This window comes from Lepus europaeus, chromosome 7, assembly GCF_033115175.1.
Source record: "Lepus europaeus isolate LE1 chromosome 7, mLepTim1.pri, whole genome shotgun sequence".
In the NCBI taxonomy this organism is placed as follows: Eukaryota; Metazoa; Chordata; class Mammalia; order Lagomorpha; family Leporidae; genus Lepus; species Lepus europaeus.
In genome coordinates, this window is record NC_084833.1 from 100,082,807 (window position 1) to 100,107,754 (window position 24,948).

A 24,948-nucleotide genomic window follows, 5' to 3' on the forward strand; every position below is an offset into this window, starting at 1 on the left:
CATCTTCCAGGTCTCCCACACAGGTGCAGGGGCCCAAGGACCTGGGCCATCCTCCATTGCCTTCCCAGGCCATTAGCAAAGAACTGGATTGGAAGAGGAGAGCCAGGACTTGAACCAGCACCCCTATGGAACGCTGGCACTGCAGGCGGCAGCTTCACCTGCTATGCCATAGCGATGGTCCCCAGTGAATATGTTTTAGGGTCCTTAGTTACTTAGTGCCACGGGCAGGTCTATGATCAGGCCACATAACTCCTCAGATTCTGGTTTCTTTCTTCTCACCACTCTGATTGTTCTCCCTAGTATTACTACTCCCATATTGCCAAAAAATAAATAAATAAATAAATAAAAGAAAAAGAAAAGAGCAGAGAGGAGCACAAAGGAAGATAAAACTCACTTCCAGTTTCACAATTCCTTGCTGGAACCAAGAACTCAGCACAGATCCACATGAAGGAAACACTGCTCATACGCCACCAGTGGGAATATCCTTTTAGTTGTATTCCTGAAACACGTAGCTCCTGCTGTTCCTTCCACATCGTCTCCTTTACCCTTGCTAAAGGCACACACTTAAACAGTAGCACACAGGCTGGCCAACACTGGGCCATCTCAGAAAAGGAACAGAGTTCAATTAGCCAGGCCACACAGAACAGAATAAATGGTACGGGCTCATTGATACACACAGAAAGAATCAATTAAGCCAGCATCATGCTATAATGCCTTGCTCCTTTCCAAGTGAAAGACTTTTCAAGGAATCTTCTTTCAATCTCTCCCTGAAAATACTAACACGGGTAATTCTTATACTGGTCGGTTGTTTACTATTTCTTCTACTGCTTGTTAGACTTTTCCACGAAGTCCTGAAAGAGATGAATGCCAGCTGCTCACAGCACACACATACAGGGATGCATGTGAGTGTATGCACCGCCTTGGGGAGGGAACTCAAAGCAAAATTCTTGGGAAATGCAAAATTTTTCCAAATCCTTTTATTTGCCTTAAATATTTGCTTAAGTCTCACAACCTACTCTGTTGTTCTTAAACAGCAGTTTGGAAGGGAAATTGATATTCCAGAAGATACAAAATGTTTAACAAAGGCTCTGAGAAACTCTTCCTCTTCCAAATTCACGTCAAACCTCCATTTGAGAAACTGCCTAGATAATAGATTGCTATTGCTATGAATAGAATTCACATGCTTACAAGTGGTTGACCACAAAAACAAAATTAAAAAAACTTGCATTCTATCTACTCACTCAATCAACACTTATGGGGAATCTGCTATTTGTCTTGCTTTTAATTTTAGTGAAATCACTAATTAAGGTTTCATAATCAACGTTTTTCTCATAGCATATTTTATCAACAGTGTAAAAGAAATTTAAATGTAAGTACATTCCAACTGTATAAAATTGTATCTTTTCATCAAAAGTTAAACTAAAGCAAAAAATAAAAATAAAAATGTGAAACTATTTCTTATATATTATCAAAAAAGTTGTCTTTTCTAAGTACTCAAAAGTATCTATTAAAATTAAAAGACAAATATGAATTAAAGTTAATATCAATGCTTGAAATTATACTCCTTAAGATCTGAAATCTTAATCTAATTTTTGAACATTTAATTAAATGTTATTGGTTTATAAAAATAAAACAATTCCTGATTCAGAATTCATTGTACTTCTAGTGGTCAAGGCAAAGAATCTGTATATGCTTCAGGTTTTATTGACACCTTCTGTTATGGATAGAATTATCCCCACAAAATTCATGCTGAAGTCCTAGCCTCCAAAGAGACTGCATTTGGAGGGAAGGCCTTTAAGGTAATTAAGGTTAAATGAGCTCATAAGGTTGGGGCTCTAAACCAGTAGAGCTGGTATTCTTATGGAAGGAAGAGAAGCCAAAGCTTTCCCTCTGCTCTGGCAGAGAGAAGGCCATGGAAGGAATGTTTGAGAAAATGCCATCTACAAGCCAAGGAGATAGGCCTTCCAAGAAACCTATCCTGATGATACCTTGATCCTGGACTTTCAGCCTTTATAACTCTGAGAAGATAAATTTCTATTGGTTAAGCCAAACAGTCTATGTTGGTTATGGCAGCCTGAGTGGACTAATACACCCTCATAGATACAATTTAAAAGAAATATACATTACTAAATGTTGCAAAATATTCTCCAGACATTATGTGCAACAGTTGTAGAATATCATCCTAATGCATGAGTACACACACACAAAAGTACACTCAGCACTACTGGAGAATAATGCTTGGATAAGAAAAGAATTTACTCATTCTTGTTGGGAGAGGGATTTGATGATTGATTTGTTTTTCCAATTATCTAAGCACTCCCATCACTCAAATGCTCTCTAGGAGTCAAAGCGGTGTGGTGCTCCATCTTTGGGAACAGCACAACCCACAAACTTTAATAGTATCCAGATGCAGCCACCTGCTATTCTGAGGACATAGCACAAGAGATGTTTTGCTGAGGTCTAAATACTGTTACATATAAGGGTGAACATTTAGACGTATGGCCATCTTGTGCCATTACTGAATGTCCAAGTAAGAGAAGAGCCCATGAGTACTTTAATAGATTACTGTGTATAGTATGGGTGTGTGTGTGTGTGTGTGTGTGATTTGTGTAATATTCAGAGCCCACTAAATCCCAGACAGGCCTCACTTGTCCCAGGCCAAGGGCAGTCAAAAGTCATTAGCATATGGATACATAGTGGAACAAGAAGAGTGGATGTGCACCCCCAGCCCCATCCCTCACTGCTCCAGAGAGGACAAAGTGAGACGACCTGGGAACAATGAGTTTGCAATATCTGACCTTCCTACTCAGCAAAGTTAGTCTATAAAGCAGATATGATTATCAACACTTTACAAATGAGTAAACTGAGGCACAAACTAAATTGAAGTGACTCTCCAGTGTTTACCTTGCTACAATTTGGTGGGGCAAGACTAGAACCCAAATCTTCTGACTCCCCACCCATAGGAACTTGCTGCCTGTGTCTAGCTCTTTGATGCTCAGAGTTGCTTCAGTGTTTCAGTCAGGGTTTTGTGGTCACTTAGAAGTGTGAGTTGAAAAGAATAAAAGAACCATATTGTTTAGCCCTCTTCGTTGTTCAAAGATTTGGAGGTTCAATGTTAGGAGAAAAGGGAAATCATTTTAATAGATGTTTTCTAAACCTGATCATTGAACTTCAACATCTTGGAAACAACATATCCTGAAACGTTTCTAGTCAAATAGTGATTATGGGCACAACAATAAAATTACTGTATTTAGTCTTCTGCTACGTGGTCAGCATCTTCTTTTATCCTTTTGATTTAGATTTCCTTGGGCTACTGGATGGGGATGTTTTCTGTTCTTACGTGGCAATTTGAGAGGAGTAGCTAAGTAGCATAATTGTTATTTACCATGTGGCATGCACTATTTGGGAGTTGGGGGCTGAACCCGACAGAAAATTAAATGTGATTTCTGTCCTCAGAGGTCCTCATTTTACCCTGATGAATAGATTTGACATGTAAACACAGGAAGGAAAAGAGAATACCACCTTTGGGAGAAAGGAGATAGAGATACAGATAAATCCAATAAGGTAGACATCAGTCAGAGTACCTTATAAGCTTAATTGGATCATGAGAAGAAGAAAATTAATAGATTTTTTTCTGTAAAGCAAAAGCTATAGATGCTTCCTCTAAGGCTGATCTCCACACCTCCAATATCATTCCCCCAAAGTTTTGGTACATGTTCAGTTACATGGCATCTGCCCACAGCCAGGTTATTGGTGATATTTTGTCTTATTCACAAAAAGTATATATACTACTCTAGCATTGCCAACTCTCTTCTCCAAAACAACCCAGGGCACTAGAAATATGCATCAAATTATCTTTACTCACCAGGATGGATGGATGCTGATTTAGACAAACATTTACGACAACTGTAGCTGACCAGTAGAGGGGGCACGGACTTCACATTTGATGTTCTTTAAAGAAAAGAAACCAGAAACGTGGGTGTTATGGGTTAGGTCAGAAAACAGCATAAATTATGGGTGTAACAAATTTACAACTGCTAAAAAAGTTTGTGAACATTCTCTCTATAGCTTTACATTCTGGTGTGGGCACATAAAAGGGGAACATTGTGCAGATTCAAGGAATGAATCACTCTTCATCCAACAGTGCATGACATTTCTTACTTGAGCTCTCTTGCATTCAGATTCTTATTACTCAATGCTATGATATGTGATTTCATTTTAACATAGCTTTTGCATTAGGACACGTGCAGATTCTTAACTCTGCTATGGTTTAATCTGTGTGGCCAGGCAACATAACTAGAGATTGTTATCCTCAACAAAATAACTGTTCTTGGGTGTCCTAGTGAGTGAAATGGTCTTAGTGACCATGATCTAACTCAGTTGTTAAGGGTCAGGCCTTGGAGTCAAACAGATGGGACTTCAGATTGTGGATTAGAATTCTAGATTCTACCAGTTCCACAGTCTTTAGCAATGCTGTTAACTCACTAAGCTCTGATTCATCTGCAAAAAGAGGATTATAATACTAACCAAAGTGCCCGGTGCCGTGGCTTAACAGGCTAATCCTCCGCCTTGCAGCGCCGGCACACCGGGTTCTAGTCCCGGTCGGGGCGCCGGATTCTATCCTGGTTGCCCCTCTTCCAGGCCAGCTCTCTACTATGGCCTGGGAAGGCAGTGGAGGATGGCCCAAGTCCTTGGGCCCTGCACCCGCATGGGAGACCAGGAGAAGCACTTGACTCCTGGCTTTGGATCAGCGAGATGCGCCGGCCACAGCAGCCATTGGAGGGTGAACCAACGGCAAAAGGAAAACCTTTCTCTCTGTCTCTCTCTCTCACTATCCACTCTGCCTGTCAAAAAGAAAAAAAAAAAAATACTAACCAAAGTAAGATTATTGTGTGGATTAATAAAAACTAACAGTAAAAACAAAATGTGGTTGGAATAGTTGATTTTTTTTCTGTTCAAGTACATAGAATTGATTACCTTTGATTTGTGACACCCTGTCTCATTCATTTCCCTAAGCTTGATCTCCTTTGTTTTTATTTATATAAACTCATGGCTTTATTTATGTACCTTTTATTAGTACTAATACAAATACTTCTGAACCAGCAACCCAATATACGAATTAGAACATTAACCATCTTTCACACTCATCTATGAATTTTCCCCCAATCCATTCCTCTACCTTCTCTTCCTTGATTTCACATTTATTATCAGATTGTTTCTAAACGGTAGCCTAAATCACATATTACACTCCTAAAAGCGTTAGTGTTTACTTTGATTTGGTTTTAACTTTTCTATAAAGGGTGTCAGGTATTTGCCTTTACTAACAGTGCAGCTAAGAACGTGCTTGTTCATGCCTCCTGTGGCACAAGGAGTTTTTCTTGTGTGTTCATCTAGAAGTAGAATTTGCTAAGTTATAAGATATGGGAATGTTGGGGCCAGCGCTGTGGCGTAGCAGGTAAAGCCATCGCCTGCAGAGCCAGCACACCATATGGGCGCCGGTTTGAGTGCCAGCTGCTCCACTTCTGATCCAGCTCTCTGTTGTGGCCTGAGAAAGCAGTGAAGGATGGCCCAGTCCTTGGGCCCCTGCACCCAAGCTCCTGGCTCTGAATTGGCACAGCTCCAGCCATTGCGGCCATCTGGGGAGTGGACCAGTGGACAGAAGACTTTTCTCTCTCTCTCTCTCTCTCTCTCTGCCTCTGCCTCTCTGTAACTCTGCCTTTCAAATAAATAAATAAATCTTAAAAAAGAAAAACATATACCTGTATTTTTAAAGAAAAAATTTACATACAACTTTACTTTCAACATTAAGTCCTTATTTATCTGGAATTTATTTTTACATATAATGTGAAAGGGATCAATATCATTTTTCCATACAAATATCTATTTTTCACAAATCCATTTATTGAATAGTTTCTCCATTCCCCACTGATCTTCATGCCACTTCTATCATATATCATACATGGGCCTGTTTGAGCTTTGTTTGCACGAAAGTTTATTTTACCTTATGTGAACAAATATCACACTATTTTAATGTACTATAGCTTCAAAATAAATCCTATTATCTAGTAAAACAATACCAGACCAATAAACATCAATTGCTTATTATGTTTCTTTTATTCTTGTTACATTTGTTAACCATCTGATCTAACCTATTTGCTTCTAGTGACATCTATAATTCAAGTGGTTGTGCTTCTAAGTTGTCTCATTACTTTGGCCTGTAGTGTATATTTCTCAGCTATTCTATCTGAGCACTGGTAATAGGAGAAGACCCAAGGCCAGATCCTACTCTGTGTCCATATCCAGTGAGCTCAAGGAGATAGGAGGGGACAAGCAGGTGGGTGGAACACTCCAAGCACCAAACATAATTAATTGATCAGCCACTAAACAACTCTTCAGGTTAGAGCTCTACCTTAACATCCATCCCCACCTTCCACACCCAAAGCATAAGCAGTCTGAAGAGAAGGCACTTTTAGATTACAATTTACCAGCCCTGGGGAACGGAGGGAGTGGAGCAGTGGTAGGAGAGTAAATGTCCAAGGCCAGCCAGTCTTCAGCAGTTTTCCATTCTCTGGCTTCTGTTCTGCCCTGTTATCACTGTGGACACTTAAGACAGTGGTTGGGAAGCCTATATCCCAAATGAGCCAGAGTACTTGGGCTGGAGTCTTGGCTCCATTCCTGATTCCAGCTTCCTGGCACTGAGCACACTGGAAAGCAGACAGTGATAGCTCAACCACTTGGGTCCTTGCTACCCACATGGTAGACCCAGACAGACTTCTGGGCTTCTGGCTTCAGGCTGGCCCTGCATGGGCTATTGCAGACATTTAGGGAATGAACCAATGGATGGGAGCTCTCTCTGCCTTTCAAACAAATAAAGATAAACAAAATGCTTCCTTTATAAATAAGTAAAAAAGAAAGATGATAGAAAAATTCCAAACCTCTCTCTTGACTCTACATGCCCTTATATCTTTATTCCTTTAAGACAAGTTTCTTGGGAAAACAGTCTACACTCACTTTTTCTTCACCAATTCTCACTCCCCTCCACTTAGCTTCTGCCCCTAGTGGTTTAAATCCCTCTGCAAAGATCATCAATTTTGTGATTGAATACAATGAATTCTTTTAATCAAAAGATTTATTTATTTATTTATTTTAAGGACAGAGTTACATAGAAAGAGGAAGAGACACAGAGAGATCTTCTATCCACTGATTCACTCCCCAAATGTCTGCAATGGCTGGGGCTGGGCCTGGGCCAGGCCAGGTCGAAGATGGGAGCCTGGAACTCCATTCAGGTCTCCCACATGAGTAGCAGGGGCCTAACCACTTGGACTATTTTCCATTGCTTTCCCAGGTAAATTAGCAGAGTCCTGGATTGGAAGAAAGCCAAGCAGCCAGGATATAAACTGATGCTCAGATAGGATGCAGGCATCTCTGGTGGCAGCTTAACCCTTTGCACACCACCTGCCCCAATGAATTCTTTTCAGTCTTGCTTGACATCTTCCCAGCGACTGAAGGTACTACTTCCTTCTTGAAGTTCTCCTTCTCTAAACTCTTTTTCCTCAGTTTTAAGGTATTTTCCCTTTTTCTATCCATTCTCCTTTTATTTATCTGGTCTTTCCTCTTTAATGAGATGCTTCTTTTTCCCTAACATCCTTGACAGCAGAACAAATATTGTAGGATTCTGCCTTTTCCTTCAGTCTTGAATCTCCCGTAGAGTGATACCATCCACATTCTTGACTTCAATTGTCATACTGCCAATCTGTGAATTTTCATGCTCCAGAATCATGCATCCAGAGCTTGAAACAGCAATGCAGAACATTTGGTACATAGGCATAATGTATGCTAATATCTGTAAGTTACTAACTTTGTAATATTCTTACCTATTTTAGAGAAGTAAGGGCTAAATGTCTGCGTGGCATAGATTATATGCTCTTTGAGGCCTGGGGCCATATTTCATCCACTTTTGCATATCCAGTGCCAGCAGGGTGAATGGCACATGGAAAGCCTCAGTAATTGACTGCATCTGTCGACTTCTGCCAGCTCCCTCCCATCTTATCACTGCCACAGCCAGCTTCCTACCCAATTGCAGCTTCAAATTTTCTCTGCAGAGGGGTTTAGAAGCGGCAGACTGTCTGGAAGGGGACTAGAGAGTGCCACATGACCTGGTTCCAGGTATCTTTCAGTTTTATCTATGAATGCTCTCATTACTGAGTATATATATTTACAACTGATCAACTTACCCGAGTTACCTGAGCACATGCCTTTTCCTACCTTTTGGTCCACTGCTCATTCTGTCTGTTCTTCAAAATACTCATCCAGTCTTTATTTCACTTGTGTCTAAGTAGGCCTTTATAACTCTGCTAAGCTTTTTTGCAAGCTTCCCTATGAACTCTTAAATTGAACAAAGAGCCTCTCCTCTGAGCTGTTTGTGCAAACCTCTTATCCTAGCTCCTACCAAATCACATTAAAATGAAGTTTGTATATATCTACTCTCCTCACAATAATCCTCTAAGTGTTATTATTTAACTCTATTTAACAAATGAGCATCTCAGGCACACAGAGGTTAAGCTACTTCCCCAAGGTCACCAGCAAGTAAGTGGTATAGCCACATCTGTACCTAAGCAGCTGGATTTTAGAGCTCCCCCCCTTAAACTCTAAGATTCTCGAGGGCAGGTGGAGGCTGTGCTTTATTCATGTGTATATCCCCAGCACGTACCAGGGTACCTCGTACATCAGTGCAGTCAATGTCAAACTAAACATCACTGGTGGAGTTCTGCTAAAAATCTCAGGAATTCCAAAAAGTACTAAGACATAATCTTTACTCTTCAAGTTCCTGACCTCGTGAAGTATGGAAGATTAGTAAAATATTCCAATAATAAAAAGGAATGAACTAAGGGGAAAACAAGAACTGAGTACCTTATGTGTTCAAGCATTGATGTTAGAATGTTGAAGATCATCTTTAAAATATATCTCAGGGCCAGCGCTGTGGCATAGTGGGTAAAGCCACCGCCTACAGTGCTGGCATCCCATATGGGTGCCGGTTCGAGTCCCAGCTTCTCCACTTCCAATCCAGCTCTGCTATGGCCTGGGAAAGCATTAGAAGATGGCCCAAATCCTTGGGCCCCTGTGTGGGAGACTGGGAGGAGGCTCCTGGCTCCTGGCTTCAGATTGGTGCAGCTCTGGCCATCGTAGCCAGTTGGGGAGTGAACTGGCAGATGGAAGACCTCTCTCTCTGCCTCTTTACTCTCTGTGTAACTCTGACTTTCAAATAAATAAATAAATCTTTAAAAAATAAATAAATAGGCCGGCGCCATGGCTCACTTGGCTAATCCTCTGCCTGCGGCGCCGGCACCCCGGGTTCTAGTCCCGGTTGGGGTGCCGGGTACTAGTCCCAGTTGCTCCTCTTCCAGTCCAGCTCTCTGCTGTAGCCCAGGAGGGCAGCGGACGATGGGCCAGGTGCTTGGGTCCCTGCACCTGCATGGGAGACCAGGAGGAAGTACCCGGCTCCTGGTTTCAGATTGGCGCAGCACCGGCCGTAGCGGCCATTAGAGGAGTGAACCAACGGAAGGAAGACCTTTCTCTCTCTCTCTCACTGTCTATAACTCTCTCTCTCTCTCTCTCTCTCTCTCACTGTCTAAGTCTGCCTGGCAATCAATCAATCAATAAAATCTAAGTAGCATGAATACAGAATCTTTGCAGAACTCATGGTAATAAAAAAAAATCAAATTAATGTTGACCAAAAAATTGTGGAAGTTAAACTGGAAGATGTCTAGTGCAAATTCTAGTACTCTAGCCCAGGCTCTGCCCTTTTTTTTTTTTTATCAGTTTACCAATTCACAATTGCTTCTCGGCCTTTTGGCTAAGATCAAGTGTAGTACCAATTCAGTCACGACACTGCCACGAGCGACACATTTGTACTAATACTGGTAATATAATTATAATGAATGCAATAAGGTTAAAGAAGGCATGCTGGTGGAAAATGTGAATAGCTTGGAGAACTGAAGATTAGGTAACATGATAGACTGCATAGTAAAGAATCAGAATAATTATATTATCTAGAATAATGAGCAAGATAAGATTTTAAAATATCAAAATTTCCCCTTATTTTTTAAACAATTAATTGCACAAGAAAATTATTAGGGTGCAATGATAGTTGTATTTTTAAAAACCCAGGAGTGTTAGTTGACTTTAGTCTTAGTTGTGGGCTATGGCTGCTACAAAGAAAACTAGAATAAACTCTGGTTGGATTCTTCTGAACACAGTGTCAGGATCAAGGAAGGGTGGTCAATGGCCAACATTCTGCACTGCTTAGACTACATATGAGTCACTTGTTCAATTTTTGGAGTTGTATTTTAAGAGAGACATTGACAAACTAGAGAAGCACAAGAAAAAAGGTAGAGGGCTAGAAGTGTAATCAGCTAGACAGTGAAACTGGGGCTGTTTCGCATGAAGAACTGAAGAAAGAGTATGGCAACAGGGGCCAGTGTCGTGGCACAGAAGGTTAAGCTGCCACTTGCAATGCCTGCTTCTCCTGTCGGAATGCCAGGTCAAATCCTAGTTGCTCTGCTTCTGATCCAACTCCCTGCTAATGTGCCTGGAAAAACAGCAGAAGGTGGCAATGAGTACTTGGCGCCTGCCACCCTTGTAGAGATCCAGATGGCTTCAGCTTGGACCAGCGCCAGCAATTACAGCCATCTGGAGAGTGAACCAGCTCACGGAAGATATTTCTATCTTTCTCTCCCTCTCTCTCTGAGTGAATCAGCAAATGGAAGCTCTCGCTCTCTCTCAAATAAGTGAATAAATCTTTTTTTGAAAAAAAAAAAAAGATGTCAATGTATATGTGTTTATATCTTATATCACAGAAGATAACTAAAATCTATGGGCAGAAGTTAGAAAGAAGATCTGATTCCAACATGAGGAAGCATTTTCAACTGATGCAAACCATTTCATAGTAGATTGGGTTCCAGCAAGAAGCAGTCTACCTGTCAAATGTCTAGAGATCAATGTATTAGATGGGAAGACAGACTCATTTGATACTCTCTAAGATCTTTTCAAATTGAAGAATCCAAAAAAAGCCATCATCTGGGAGGAGATGTAAAAAAAATTCAGAATCTTACATTCTTCGTTGAAAGAAGACCTATCATAGCTAAAACCAAGCTTAAAAACTAAAACTAGGGCATGGCTCCCACCTTTTAAGAGACTTGCTTCCTTCTTAGTACTGCTTTTGCTACATCTCATATGTTTTAGTGTATTATGTTTTCATTTTCATTTGTCTCAAGATTTCTTCTTCTTCTTCTTCTTCTTCTTCTTCTTTTTAATTTATTTGAAAGTCAGAGTTACACAGAGAGAGGAAAGGCAGAGAGAGAGACGTCTTCCATCCAATGGTTCACTCCCCAGATGACCGCAACGGCTGGAACTGCGCCGATCCGAAGCCGGGAACCAGGAGCTTCTCCCAGATCTCCCATGCGGGTGCAGGGGCCCAAGCACTTGGGCCATCTTCCACTGCTTTCCCAGATCATAGCAGAGAGCTGGATTGGAAGAGGAGCAGCTGGGACTAGAACCGGCACCCATATGGGATGCTGGCGCTTCAGGCCAGGGCGTTAATCCACTGTGCCACAGCACCAGCCCTAAGATTTCTTCTTCAACCTATTTGTTGTTCAGGAATATGTTGTTTAATTTCCACATATTTGTGAATTTTCCAATTTTCCTTCTGTTACCGATTTCTAGTTTCATTCCTCTGTGGTCAGAAAACACTTGGCATGATTGCAATCTTCTTAAAATTTTTAAAAGTTTTTTCATGATCTAACATATGATCTATCCAGGAGAATGTTTTGTTTGTGTTTGACAATAATGTACTCAGAGGCATAAATTCCAATGAAGAACAGGGAGCCCAGAAATAAGCCTACACATACATCAACTGATCTTCAACAAGGGTGCCAAGAATATGCAATGGGGAAAGGATGGTCTCTTCAACAAATGGTGCTGGGAAAACTGCATATTCTGATGGAAAAGAATGAAACTGAACCCTTATGTTATAGTATATACAAAAACCAACTCAAAATGGGTGAAGATATAAGTGTAAGGCCTAAGATTATAAAACACCAGCAGGAAAATATAGGAGAGAAACTGCTTGACAGTTGTTTTGGAAATGATTTCTCGGGTATGACACACACAAAAAACAGGCAACAACAGCAACAATAGACACGTGGGACTACATTAAACTAAAAGCCTACACTGCAAAGGAAACATCAACAGAGTGGAAAAGCAGCTTATAGAATGAGAGAAACATTTACATACCATACATCTGATAAGAAGATAATATTCATAATTTTAAGGAACTGTTACATTCAACTGTGAAAAAAACAATAATCTGGTTAAAAGTAGGCAAAGGATTTGAATAGTTTCTCCAAAACAGATATACAAATGACTACCAAGTATATGAAAAGGTGCTCAACATCACTAATAATCAGGGAAATGGACATCAAAACCACAATGAGCTATTGCTTCACACTTATTAGAGTAGCTATTAATTTTTTAAACATAAATATGGTCCATCAATCCTACTCCTGGTATTTATCCAAATGCATTAAAACCAAGATCTCGAAGAGATATCTGCACTCCCATGTTCACTGCAACATTATTCACAACAGCCAAGATACAGAAACAACTTAAGGTCTATAGACAGGTGAATGAGAAACAAAAGGTATATCCATACACACACACTTATATGTATATACAATGGAATATTTTTCGGCCTTTAAAAAGAAGGAAATCTTGTGATATACAACAACAGGATGAAGCTGTAAGACACTATACTAGATGAAATAAGCCAGTCACAGAAGGACATGAACCCTGTTACATGATTCATCTAAAATAGTCAAATTCATAGAAACAGAGAGTAGAATGGTGGTTGCCTGGGTCTGGGAGCTGGGGTAAGGCAGGGCATGGAGGAAATGGTCAACTGCTCAACAGGTATATAGCTTCAGTTATGCAAGGTGAATCAGGCTAGAAATCTGTTGAATAACATAGTGTCTATAGTTTAACTATATTCTTTCGTATGCTGAAAACTTTAAGAGAGTAGATCTCAAGTTAAATATTCTTACCACATACACAAAAAGGTGGGCAGGAAAAACTTCTGGAGAAAATGGAGATTTTTATAACTTTGTGGCTATGGTTTCATGGGTGTGGACATATTTTGTAATATCAAATTGTAATATTAAATACTTGCAGTTTTTGTATATCAATTATACTTCAATGAAGCTATTAAAAAATAAAAGTGGGGCCAGCACTGTGGAGTAGTGGGTAAAGCCAACACCCACAGTGCTGGCATCCCATATGGGTGCTGGTTTGAGACCCATCTGCTCCACTTCTGATCTAGCTCTCTGCTATGGCCTGGAAAAGCAGTGGAAGATGGCCCAAGTCCTTGGGCTCCTGCACCCATGTGGGAGACCTGGAAGAAGCTCCTGGTTCCTGGCTTCCAGTCAGCCCAGCTCCAGCCATTGCGGCCATCTGGGGAGTGAACCAGTGGATGGAAGACTTCTCTCTCTCTCTCTGCCTCTCTGTAACACTGCTTTTCAAATAAATAAATAAATCTTTTTAAAAATAACAAATAAAAAAGCACCAAAGAAAATTTTCTTTAAGTAGCTTCAATTCTTTCTTTCTTTCTTTTTTTTAAAGATTTATTTGAAAGTCAGTTACGGAGAAGCAGAGGCAGAGAGAGAGACAGATAGAGAGGTCTTCCATCCATTGGTTCACGCCCCAGATGGCTGCAAAGGGAGGAACTGCGCTGATCCGGAGCCAGGAGCTTCCTCCGGGTCTCCCACGTGGGTGCAAGGGCCATCTTCTACTCCTTTCCCAGGCCATAGCAGAGAGCTGGATCAGAAGTGGAGCAGCCGGGACTTGAACCGGCGCCCATATGGGATGCTGGCACTACAGGCGGCAGCTTTACTCACTACGCCGCAACACCAGCCTCAGTTTATTTTCCTAATAGTACTTCGCACATAATGGCACCTAAACATTTGTTAGTCTGATTTATGTTTGTTTCATGAACATTTGTATTTTATACTAATAAGCAACATGGAATTGGCATGGACCAGTGATGTGGGTTTTTCCATGTACTTTCTGTCTTTGTGACTACAAAGGCAAAGCATTAATTCCAGCTTTGTAACCTATTTTTTCTAAGCACCGTCATATAATAAAGACTTCACAGTTTTCATTTGAATTAAATCTAAATCCAGATCTAAGCCTACTGGTGTATTGACTTTCCTTCAGTCCTGAAATAATAAAACAGTAAAAATGCAGACATTGTTCATGATCAAGGAAACAAATGGGACACATCTTGATTTTCAAGTTCGCAGGCTGCTTGCTTCAGCAGAATATGTATGTGCAGCACTGAGCCATGAAGTTTTCTTTCCCCACATTTCAAATCACTTTTTCTTTATATCCCCAAACTCCTCTCGTCATTACACTCTTGTCTGCTTTATTCCAAGTTAAGTGTATTATGGAACTAATTCTTATCTCAGTCTCTTACCATCTTTCTTAATTCTTTCTTTGTGTATATCTTTGTCTTTTGAAGTGTTAATATTTTTTTAATTAGCTTAAGGGCAAATATAGTGGACTCACATTATTAGCTGGGAATGCTGCATTTTAAAGATCAAGCAAATAGCAAATTTGATGAGTATGCTACCTCACTGATACTAAACCAGAGATGGAAAAGGTGGTGGCTGTATGAGGGGCTCTTTTCTTCTTCTTCTTCTTCTCCCCTTTATCTTTTATTCTTTTTTTCCTGAGAGTGATGTAGTGAAGGTGTGCGTTCTCACAAGTTTATGCATGTGTACATGTGTGTATGTATAGGGATACAGAGGAAAGGAGAGGGAAAAGAGGGAGACAGGAAGAGAGAGTGAGGCAGGAGTTGGATAATATTAATAATGGCTAATATATATATATATATATATATATATGAGGCAAAAAACACAAGAAACACATAAGGTTGACACAGAAGGGAAAATAGATCTTTGGATGGAGGAAACAGCTGAATCACGGAATACAAGGTTGCATACTCTAAATTAGCCCACATATATTTCTTCAGGGTTACCCTTAACAACTATCAAACTATCAGCAATATTCAGAGGCACACCCACTTCATTTGCACATGGCACAGTCACTCCTATCTCTCCCTTATCTCTGGCCTCCCTTTCTCTATCTTCCAGACATATGCACACGGAACTCTGCTTTTTCTAGAAACCTTTTGGTATTTCCTGCTATTCCTTTTCTTTCCATCTCCGAATTGATTCTTATTCCCAGATTGTGCAAGCTGGTAGTTGGCCTGATTATCTGATTAAAACAGGCAGATAGAAATGAGTCAATTTCTGTCCAAAAGGCATACTTTAAAGGAGATTGTTAACTCTACTGGGTTTCTACGCACACTTTCTGGTTCTTGAGTAAGTAGATTTTCATCGGCTTCACAAAGGAACCTACCTCCAGAATATTAAAGCACATTCATCTAATTAGCAAAATGTACAGAGGAACTATTTTTGCACTGAGGTAAGTATCTGAGCTGCTGGTCTAGTTAGAAGAACCATATACACCATTCCCATCAGTCCAGAAATCTGGTCAATCTTACAGCCTTGCCCATTCTGCCCCTCCTTTTTGCAAAGAATATACCCTGTGGCAGAATAAAAAGCGAAAGGTGGAGGTACAGTGAGCAGTGGTGGGCCCAGAGGCCAACCTTGTACTAAGAAAATTAGATGAAATTAAATGCATGCAAATACATGCACATATATATTTTCATTAAAAGCTAAAACTGGAGAGAAGTTGAAAGAACAATAATCTATCATACCCACTTCACCTAGATTTATCAGTTTAGTATTTTACCACATGTGCATTATCTATCTTGTGTAAAGCAGTTGAGAGTTAAGTTATATATATAAAAGACTTTTTAGAAAATTTAAAATTTATTTTATTATTTATTTGGAAGGCAGACAGATATCTTCCATCTAACATTTTACCCCATAACTGGTGACATTAACTTTGATCATTTGGCTAGGGTGGTGCCTGTCACATTTCTTTGCTGCAAAAGTAACTTTGCTAACCTTTTGTAATGAATAAGAAGTTGGAAGACACTTTGAGATTGTGTAGACACCCTGTTCCCCAGCCAAGTTGCACCCAATGATTTTAACGTCTATTGATAATTTTTGTCTGAATCAATGATTACCATAATGGTTGCAAAATGGTGATTTTCTAATTTCAGAGTATCTTCCACATATATTAGTTTGCATTCCACTGTCAAGAACTTTCAGCCTTCCATTTGTTGATTTATTTACTAAAAAGCTTAAGAGTAACTATGCACTTATGGATTCTTTTTTTTTTTTTTTTTACATCACTGAGGTACATCTTTCTTTTTTTTTTTTTTTTTGACAGAGTGGACAGTGAGAGAGAGACAGAGAGAAAGGTCTTCCTTATGCCGTTGGTTCACCCTCCAATGGCCGCCGCGGTAGCTCGCTGCGGCCGGCGCACCGCGCTGATCCGATGGCAGGAGCCAGGTGCTTCTCCTGGTCTCCCATGGGGTGCAGGGCCCAAGAACTTGGGCCATCCTCCACTGCACTCCCTGGCCACAGCAGAGAGCTGGCCTGGAAGAGGGGCAACCGGGACAGGATCGGTGCCCCGACCGGGACTAGAACCCGGTGTGCCGGCGCCGCAAGGCGGAGGATTAGCCTGTTGAGCCGCGGCGCCGGCACATCTTTCTTTTTTTATACTTTTATTTAATAAATATAAATTTCCAAAGCACAGCTTATGGATTACAATGGCTTCCCCCCCATAACTTCCCTGCCACGTGCAACCCTCCCATCTCCCACTCCCTCTCCCCTTCCATTCACATCAAGATTCATTTTCAATTGTCTTATATACAGAAGATCAACTTAGCATTTATTAAGTAAAGATTTCAACAGTTTGCACCCACACAGAAACACAAAGTGTAAAATACTGTTTGAGTACTAGTTATAGCATTAATTCACAATGTACAACACATTAAGGACAGAGATCCTACATGAGGAGTAAGTGCACAGTGACTCCTGTTGTTGACTTAACAAATTGACACTCTTGTTTATGGTGTCAGTAATCACCCTAGGCTAAGGAAGCATTTTGAGTTCACCAACTCCAATCTTATTTAGACAAGGTCATAGTCAAAGTGGAAGTTCTTCCCTTCAGAGAAAGGTACCTCCTTCTTTGATGGTCCATTCTTTCCACTGGTATCTCACTCACAGAGATCTTTCATTTAGGGTTTTTTTTTTTTTTTCCCCCAGAGTGTCTTGGCTTTCCATGCCTAAAATACTCTCAGGGGCTCTTCAGCCAGCTCTGAATGCCTTAAGGGCTGATTCTGAGGCCAGAGTGCTGTTTAGGACATCTGCCACTGTCTTGGGGCGGCGCTGTGGCGCAGTGGGTTAACACCCTGGCCTGAAGTGCCAGCATCCGATATGGGCACCGGTTCTAGTCCCAGCTACTCCACTTCCAATCCAGCTCTCTGCTATGGCCTGGGAAAGCAGTAGAAGATGGCCCAAGTCCTTGCGCCCCTGCATCCACGTGGGAGACTCAGAGGAAGCTGCTAGCTCCTGGCTTCGAGTCGGTGCAGCTCTGGCCATTGCAGCCATCTGGGGAGTGAACTAGCGGGTGGAAGAGCTCTCTCTCTCTCTCTGTCTCTACCTCTCTCTGTAACTCTTTCAAATAAATAAAATAAATCTTTTTTAAAAATCCACTGTCTTGAGGCAATGCAGCCATCTGGGGGCTGACTCAGCAGATGGAAGATCTCCTTCTCTCTGTCTCTCCCTTTCTCTAATTATGCTTTTCAAACAAATAAATCTGTTTTTAAAAAAAATTTAGTCTTACAATCTATTTCTATCAATATTCATTCTTGAAGTTCAAATTGCCTCAGATTTGATAAATGGGGGTACCTTCAAGCTTTCTCTTTTTCTTTTGATATATCCTCCTTGACATACAAGCAATTCTGGCATAAGAGATTTCAAGGGCTTGAAATACTTTCCTTGTCTCTGCCCTGGAATCAGCCATTTCACCAAGAGGCAGAGCTCCTTGTGGAGAATGGTATTCAGAAACAAGATCTGAGGGACAGCATTGTGGCACAGTGGGCTGAGCCACCGTCTGCAATGCTGGCATCCCATATGGGCACCCGTTCCAATCCCACTGCTCCACTTCTGATCCAGCTCCCTGCTAATGCACCTGGGAAAGTAGCGACAAATGGCCCAAGTGCTTGGGCTGTTGCACCCACGTGGGGCACCCAGTGGAGTTCCAGGCTTCTGGCTTCTGTCTGGAGGTTGCTGCCATCTGGGGAGTGAACCAGTAGATGGAAGATTTCTATCTCTCCCTCTCGCTCTGCCTTTCAAATAAGTAAAATAAATCTTTTCTAGAAAGAAAGAAAGAAACCACGATCCGGGGAGTAACCTGGGGAGTACATATTTCCGGATGTTAAAATACCGACTGTCCCTATTTCTTTGAGGCATTCTGTAGTGATTTACAATCCTAACTCTATCATGACCTGTGAGATCCTGGCAGATCCCCTCAGTGCTAGCAGCCTGCCTCATCATCTGAAAAGAGACTGGATTAGTAAGTAAAGTCTTAGCCTTTTCAGGGTCGCCAACACGTTTGGGATTCTGCTAGGAGCCATGGTCCCATTTCCCCAGAAACACGCTCACATAAAGCCAAATGTTGCCTACATTTCAGGCAGCTCCACGTTCCGAAGCCAGTGTGAGGCTGCAAATCCCGGGACTGAGTGTTCTCTAGGGTCTCTTCGACGCTGCTGCTGTGAGAACGACTCCACGGAGACACCCAACCGTGGAGGGATTTATATAGCAAAGGACACAAAGGAACCTGTGAGCAATGCGTTGCTCAGCCACAGCTCCTTGCTGGTGCCGAACTGAGGACGCGCTGTACTTTGAGGTGAGAGGTTTTGGCGGGAAGGTCCCCAGGTGGGCGGAGAACGCCCGGCCGAGGAAGGAGCGCGCAGGCCGGATTCGGGTCGCTGCATCCCTGCGCACCGCCCACCAGGGCTCGCTCTTGCCCTTCCGCTGGAAAGCCTAGCGACGGGGCGGGCCCGGCCTGGACCCCGCCCCTGGCAGCGCGAGGCGCTGGGGAGCCGGCGGGGCGCCAGAGCCCGGAAGGAGCGCGCCGGCCAGGCCCCTCCCACCCTCCCGCCCGGCGCCGACGTCGGCGGTGCTCCGGTCGCCATGGCGACCAATCGAGCCCCGGTCCCGCCCCCGCCCTCCTCCCGGCCCCCTGACGTCGGTGCACGTCAGCGGCGGCGCGCGCCTGGCTGGGCCCTGCGGAGCGGGAGGGAAGGAGCGAAGGAGCGAGCTGAGCGGCGGTCGCCGAAGCCGAGCCGCGCTGCCCGCCCGCCCGCCCGCGCTCCAGTCGCCGTGTCTAGCAGCGGGGCCCAGCATGGTCATGGCGGATGGCCCGAGGCACTTGCAGCGCGGGCCGGTCCGGGTGGGGTTCTACGACATCGAGGGCACGCTGGGCAAGGGCAACTTCGCGGTGGTGAAGCTGGGGCGGCACCGGATCACCAAGACGGAGGTGCGGCCCGGGGTTCGGCGGGAGCGTCTAAGGCGAGGGTTCGGGAGAGGAACTGTTTACCGAAAAGGGTGGCTGCAGTGGGGGGGCCGGGGCGCGGGGGTGGGGGGGCCGCGAGGCCGCGCCACTCGCTCAGGCGAGCGGGCCTGGGGCCGCGAGGACCCAGGAGGTGCAGGGTGTCGGGGCCGGGCTCCCCCGGACTCGGGCGCCGTCCGAATGGCAGCCCGACCGGCTGGGGCTTCGCTTTCCCCCCGTCGCCGCCTCCGGTGGCCACTCGGAATTTCGCCTCGAGCCTCCCACCCGGGCCGTGACCTGGTCTGTGGCCTCCGCTCCGCAGCCCAAGTTCCGCGTCTTCCCTGCTTTCGGCGGGGGGTGGGGTGGGAGGGGAAGTCTCGGTGCTCCGGGACGGCGCCCGCCCGCAGACGGCACCGGCTGCGCTCGGGCTGCGCGGCCGGGGGGCACCGCGCGCCCCCCTGACCCCGGCGGCCCGGCCCTGCCCGGCGAGGAAGGGGCCGGGCATGGCCACTGGCGGTCTCCTCTCGCTCCTCTGACCCCGCAGCGTCTCTGGTGTGAGTGTCTGGCGAGCTTGATCGATCGCCGGAGGCACTTCCATCTAATGCTCCAGACAATAGAACTGGTTAAAATGGTCATCTGCGTGTGCAGCGTTGGTGGGTCAGCCTCTCGCTGGCTCCGGGGGTGTCCCTTTGGCCGGCGTGCGTTCTGGCCGTGGATGCGCCTTCCTGAAGCCACATCGGAGTCCGTCCGCTCCCCGAGCCCTCGGCGGCTTGCTGACGGGCGCAGCCCGCATCCCCCTCCGGCGCACATTCGAATGCACCACACATCATTCCTCCCGAGTCTCCTTCTTACCTAACCCGCCCCCCTTCCTTCCTCTGCCTGAAGCGCCTCTCCTCGGGGTCTCTATTTTAAAGACGCGCACATCAAGTATCTTAGGAAAACGGTCGAGAGAGACCCATTCTTTGGAATAAAACCTGCCGGTTTGGATGTACTCTGTGCTCCCTCGTTGGTGGCTGCCACTGGGTCGTGATGCTTTTTCAACCCCCCCTTCACGACCACCTCATTTTGCATCCTGTTTCGGTTTTTTCCCCGGTATTAGTATGAATGCACTGGAGTTTGAATGTGGAGTAAAGTAGAACTTTTTTTTTTTCCCTCCCCAGAATGACTTATGTAAGGCGAAGGTTGTTTGAAAACTTGAGTGATTTTTGTGGCTGTTGCTGTGCTTGGAAATTTTGCCTAACGTCCATTCCTTTTTGGAGTCTGTGTCATTCTGTCATCTCCACGTTTTGCTTCCACTGCTGATCCTGAAGCAACCCCCATTGGACCTATTTTTTAGTGTGAGGACCAAGGTTACAAATTTTCCTCTCGTAGATTTACAACTGTTAGCAGTTTAGGTTAAGTTTGAATGGTAGTGATAGTTTTACTGTAGTGACATTACCGAATCTTTCTATAGCTTAACCCCATCCCAGCGTTTTTAAAAATGAGGAAAGTGGCTCCATTCCTCTGAAGAGCGTGTCTAATGCCATGCTGTCCTCCCTTGCACGCCATAAAAAGAAGGCATTTTAAATGCACGTTTTTGCAGGAATCCTGGCTTAATGACTTTGTAAAACTCCAGTTGTGCCTTATAAAGGGGTTCTAGGGAACTTCTGATCCACGTTATCTTGTGAATTATAAACTCATCTGTTCCTTTTCTTTTGGTCACAAGCTCCTGCTGGTACTAACAGCAAGATTTAATAAAGTCAACTGTTATTTATCAGCTCAAATTTAGTTAGCATACGGTATCTGTGTAAGAGCTACTTAAGTGGAGCTGGTAGTGCCTGACACTTTCTCTTGAGATTGTCGGTTCCAATGGTGTCCTTTTTAAACGTACATGTCTTAGAGAGCTAGGGGGCACTGTGGAGTAATAGAGTCGTTTAGTTATTGGTAGTGTGAGATCAATGCATTTATAATTGAAGACGGCAACCAGATGGTGCAAGAGCACTCAGATCCTAAATTGTCTGTTTAGTATGTAAAATGATTAAAAGTCACTTTTTTAGTCCATGGGACCTGTCTTGTGCATTTTAAAAGTATTAGCAGAAATAGTGTGGATTTAAGATGGGTGAATGTGTTTGTGGTCATTTGCTATCATGGGATGTATAAAGGTAGATAGAAGTGAGGAATATGGCAAGGCAGAGGCTGAACAGTTTCCGTAGATCTTGATACATTTTATAAAGTTACTTTGTGAACTTTTATAGGTAATTTACATTCAGAATTGTTTAGCTAGAGCACAGCCTTGGTTTTTTCTTCAAGAACACTATTTGGTGTTCATGAGGGTTTTTTTTTAAAGCATTGTTTGTTATTTTCTACATCCGCTGGATGTGGATATGTGTCTTTCTTTTTTTAAGGTTTATTTATTGTTTGAAAGTCAGAGTATACAGAGAGAGAAGAAACAGAGAGAGGGAGAGGTCTTCCATCTGATGGCTGCAACGGCCGGAGCTGAGCCGACCCAAAGCCAGGAGCTTCCTCTGGGTCTCCCACGTGGGTGCAGGGGCCTAAGCACTTGGGCCATCCTCCACTGCTTTCCCAGGCCACAGCAGAGAGCTGGATTGGAAGTGGAGCCGCCAGGACTCGAACCGGCACCCATATGGGATGCTGGCACTGCAGGCAGCAGCTTAACCCACTGCGCCAGCCCCAGTGGGTGTGTGTCTTTAACATCTACAACTAACTACCTTAAAACTCTAATTAAGCTAGTGAAGACTTTAACGCTTTGTTTTATTTTAGGTTCATTGTTGAATATACTACAATAATAGAACAATTACAGAATCAACAAACTGTTACAATTAAACCTATTGTTTATAAAAGTATCTTTGTATGCTGTGCTCTAACATCAGTATAAGTTTGCATGTTTCAGACCTTAGAAGCCTCTTCCCCAGGTTGGGTCCCGAGGCAGATTTCAGAGTAAGCATCTGTGCAGTGTGCCATGTGCAGCTGGGGCACAGTCAGGCCTTCCGTTACTGACGGGCTCTTCTCTGTCCCTTGTCCTGTATCACTCAGAAATAATGTATGCTGTGCAGAGCTTGTGAGATCCAGTTTTGTTTCCCTTTTGGAAAAAAAAAATTAGTAGGCAAAATCTTAATTTTAGTCTACTCTATCAAATAGTAACATTGCTCAAGGAGTTGGCGCTGTGGTGTATCGGCTAACGCCGCCACCAGCTCTTTGCTGTGGCCTGGAAAAGCAATGGAGGATGGCCCAAGTCCTTGGGCCCCTGCACCCACGTAGGAGACCCAGAGGAAGCTCCTGGTTTCGGATTGGCGTAGCTCCAGCCATTGTGGCCAATTGGGGAGTGAACCAGCAGATGGAAGACACCCCCCCCCCCGCCTCTCCTTTTTTTTCTTTCGCTGTGTTAACTCTAACTTAAAAAAAAAAAAATTTGTTCAAGAAGTATAATTACATCATCATCTGAAGCAGATATTCCTGTGTTAGATCTCTATGTAAATTTTGCATGCAAAGGGAAGGCAGGTGGTGGTAGAATTCAGCTTCTTGGCCGGCACCGTGGCTCAACAGGCTAATCCTCTGCCTTGCGGCGCCGGCATACCCGGTTCTAGTCCCCGGTCGGGGCACCGGATTCTGTCCCGGTTGCCCCTCTTCCAGTCCAGCTCTCTGCTATGGCCCGGGAGTGCAGTGGAGGATGGCCCAGGTGCTTGGGCCCTGCACCCGCATGGGAGACCAGGAGAAGCACCTGGCTCCTGGCTTCGGATCAGCACGATGCACTGGCCGCAGCGGCCATTGGAGGGTGAACCAACGGCAAAGGAAGACCTTTCTCTCTGTCTCTCTCTCTCTCTCTCTCTCTCTGTCCACTCTGCCTGTCCAAAAACAAAAAAAGAATTCAGCTTCTTAATACAATATTTCATAAAAGCTTTGTAGTGCTGGTTGTGGCTTATGATTTAGAGAAGCTAGTTTTACAGAATTAGCATATGGGAAAAGAATAATAGCATTTAGGCAATTAAGCTATTTTAGGCAGTAGTGGTTGTTAGTTTGCTATTCTGAGTGTCCTTAAGTAGTGTTTTGTTTTATTAATACTTTACCAGAAAATAACTATCTTTCTAGCTAAATTTTTTGTCTCAAGTAAAATTCCAGAAAGACTACTTGTGCCCCTAAATTTGTTTCCTATTAAAGAAGCAGCGTCATAGGCTAGCGCCATGGTCTAACAGGCTAATCCTCCGCCTTGCAGCGCAGTCACACCAGGTTCTAGTCCTGGTTGGGGCACTGGATTCTATCCCGGTTGCCCCTCTTCCAGGGCAGCTCTCTGCTATGGCCCGGGAAGGCAGTGGAGGATGGCCCAGGTGCTTGGGCCCTGCACCCGCATGGGAGACCAGGAGAAGAAGCACCTGGCTCCTGGCTTCGGATCAGCGCAGTGTGCTGGCCACAGCAGCCATTGGAGAGTGAACCAACGGCAAAAAGGAAGACCTTTTTCTCTGTCTCTCTCTCACTATCCACTCTGCCTGTCAAAAAAAAAAAAAAAGGCAGTGTCTTACTGTAGAAAATAAAAAGGATAAAGAAAAGCATAGTATACAAAGAAAGTATATGTATGGTGCCTGCCATCAATGCTCCCATCAATGGCAATAAACCATTCTTAACAATGTTGCGTTTTCCCCTATAATCTCTTTTTAAAATGAGTTTTTCCATAGATGGGACCACATGATACATATGTATAAATTGTATTCTTTTACTCACTTAACATTGTAACCTAGGAATTTTGCTTATTCTCTAAAACTATAAAATATTTCTAATAGCTGCATAGGGTTGTACTTCGTGGATGAATCTCATTTTACTTAATGATTCCCTTATCATTGAATATTGCATAGTTTTTAAGTTTTCAGTTACATAGTAAATAATTTGCAGTGAACATTTTTGTGTCTATAATTGTGTATCTGCATTTTAAGTATTTTTGAGGAGTGTAGTTGCTGGTAAATTCTTAGATGGGAAATCAGAGAAGATATTACTTTTTTATTAAAGATCTATATGTATATATTACCAAATCTGTCATGTTCATTATTAAAAAATTTAAAAATATAGATAAGTGGTAAGGAAAGTATTACCCAGAATATCATTATTCACAGACAACCATCATTAGCTATTTTCAGATCTTTTCTATGACAGATAACTTGAGTTTTCCTCAACACCATGCCTCTTTGAGAAAACTACTTTTTTCACTGAAGAGATTTCTTTGTGCATTTTGGAGCTTTTATATTTAGGCATAATTGTTCACCACCTTAAAATGTAGTAGTTTTTAAAGCTTTCTAGACCAGAGTACCAAAATTGCATTTTTATAGCAAGGAAAAAAACAAGAGAAAGATATTATACTCAGATTATGATGTTTCTTGA

At 43.3% G+C, this 24,948-nt stretch overlaps 1 protein-coding gene across 2 annotated transcripts in view; it reads left to right on the plus strand.

The window, feature by feature from the left end:
* Positions 1–19,397: 19,397 nt before the first annotated feature.
* Positions 19,398–24,948, plus strand: part of SIK2 (salt inducible kinase 2) — a 147,916-nt gene continuing 142,365 nt past the window's right edge. For both annotated transcript variants that reach the window (XM_062196986.1, XM_062196987.1), the window contains exon 1: positions 19,398–19,572. In XM_062196986.1, the coding sequence (XP_062052970.1) occupies positions 19,438–19,572 (135 nt within the window). In that variant the 5' untranslated portion in view covers positions 19,398–19,437. The remainder of the gene's footprint in view (positions 19,573–24,948) is intronic.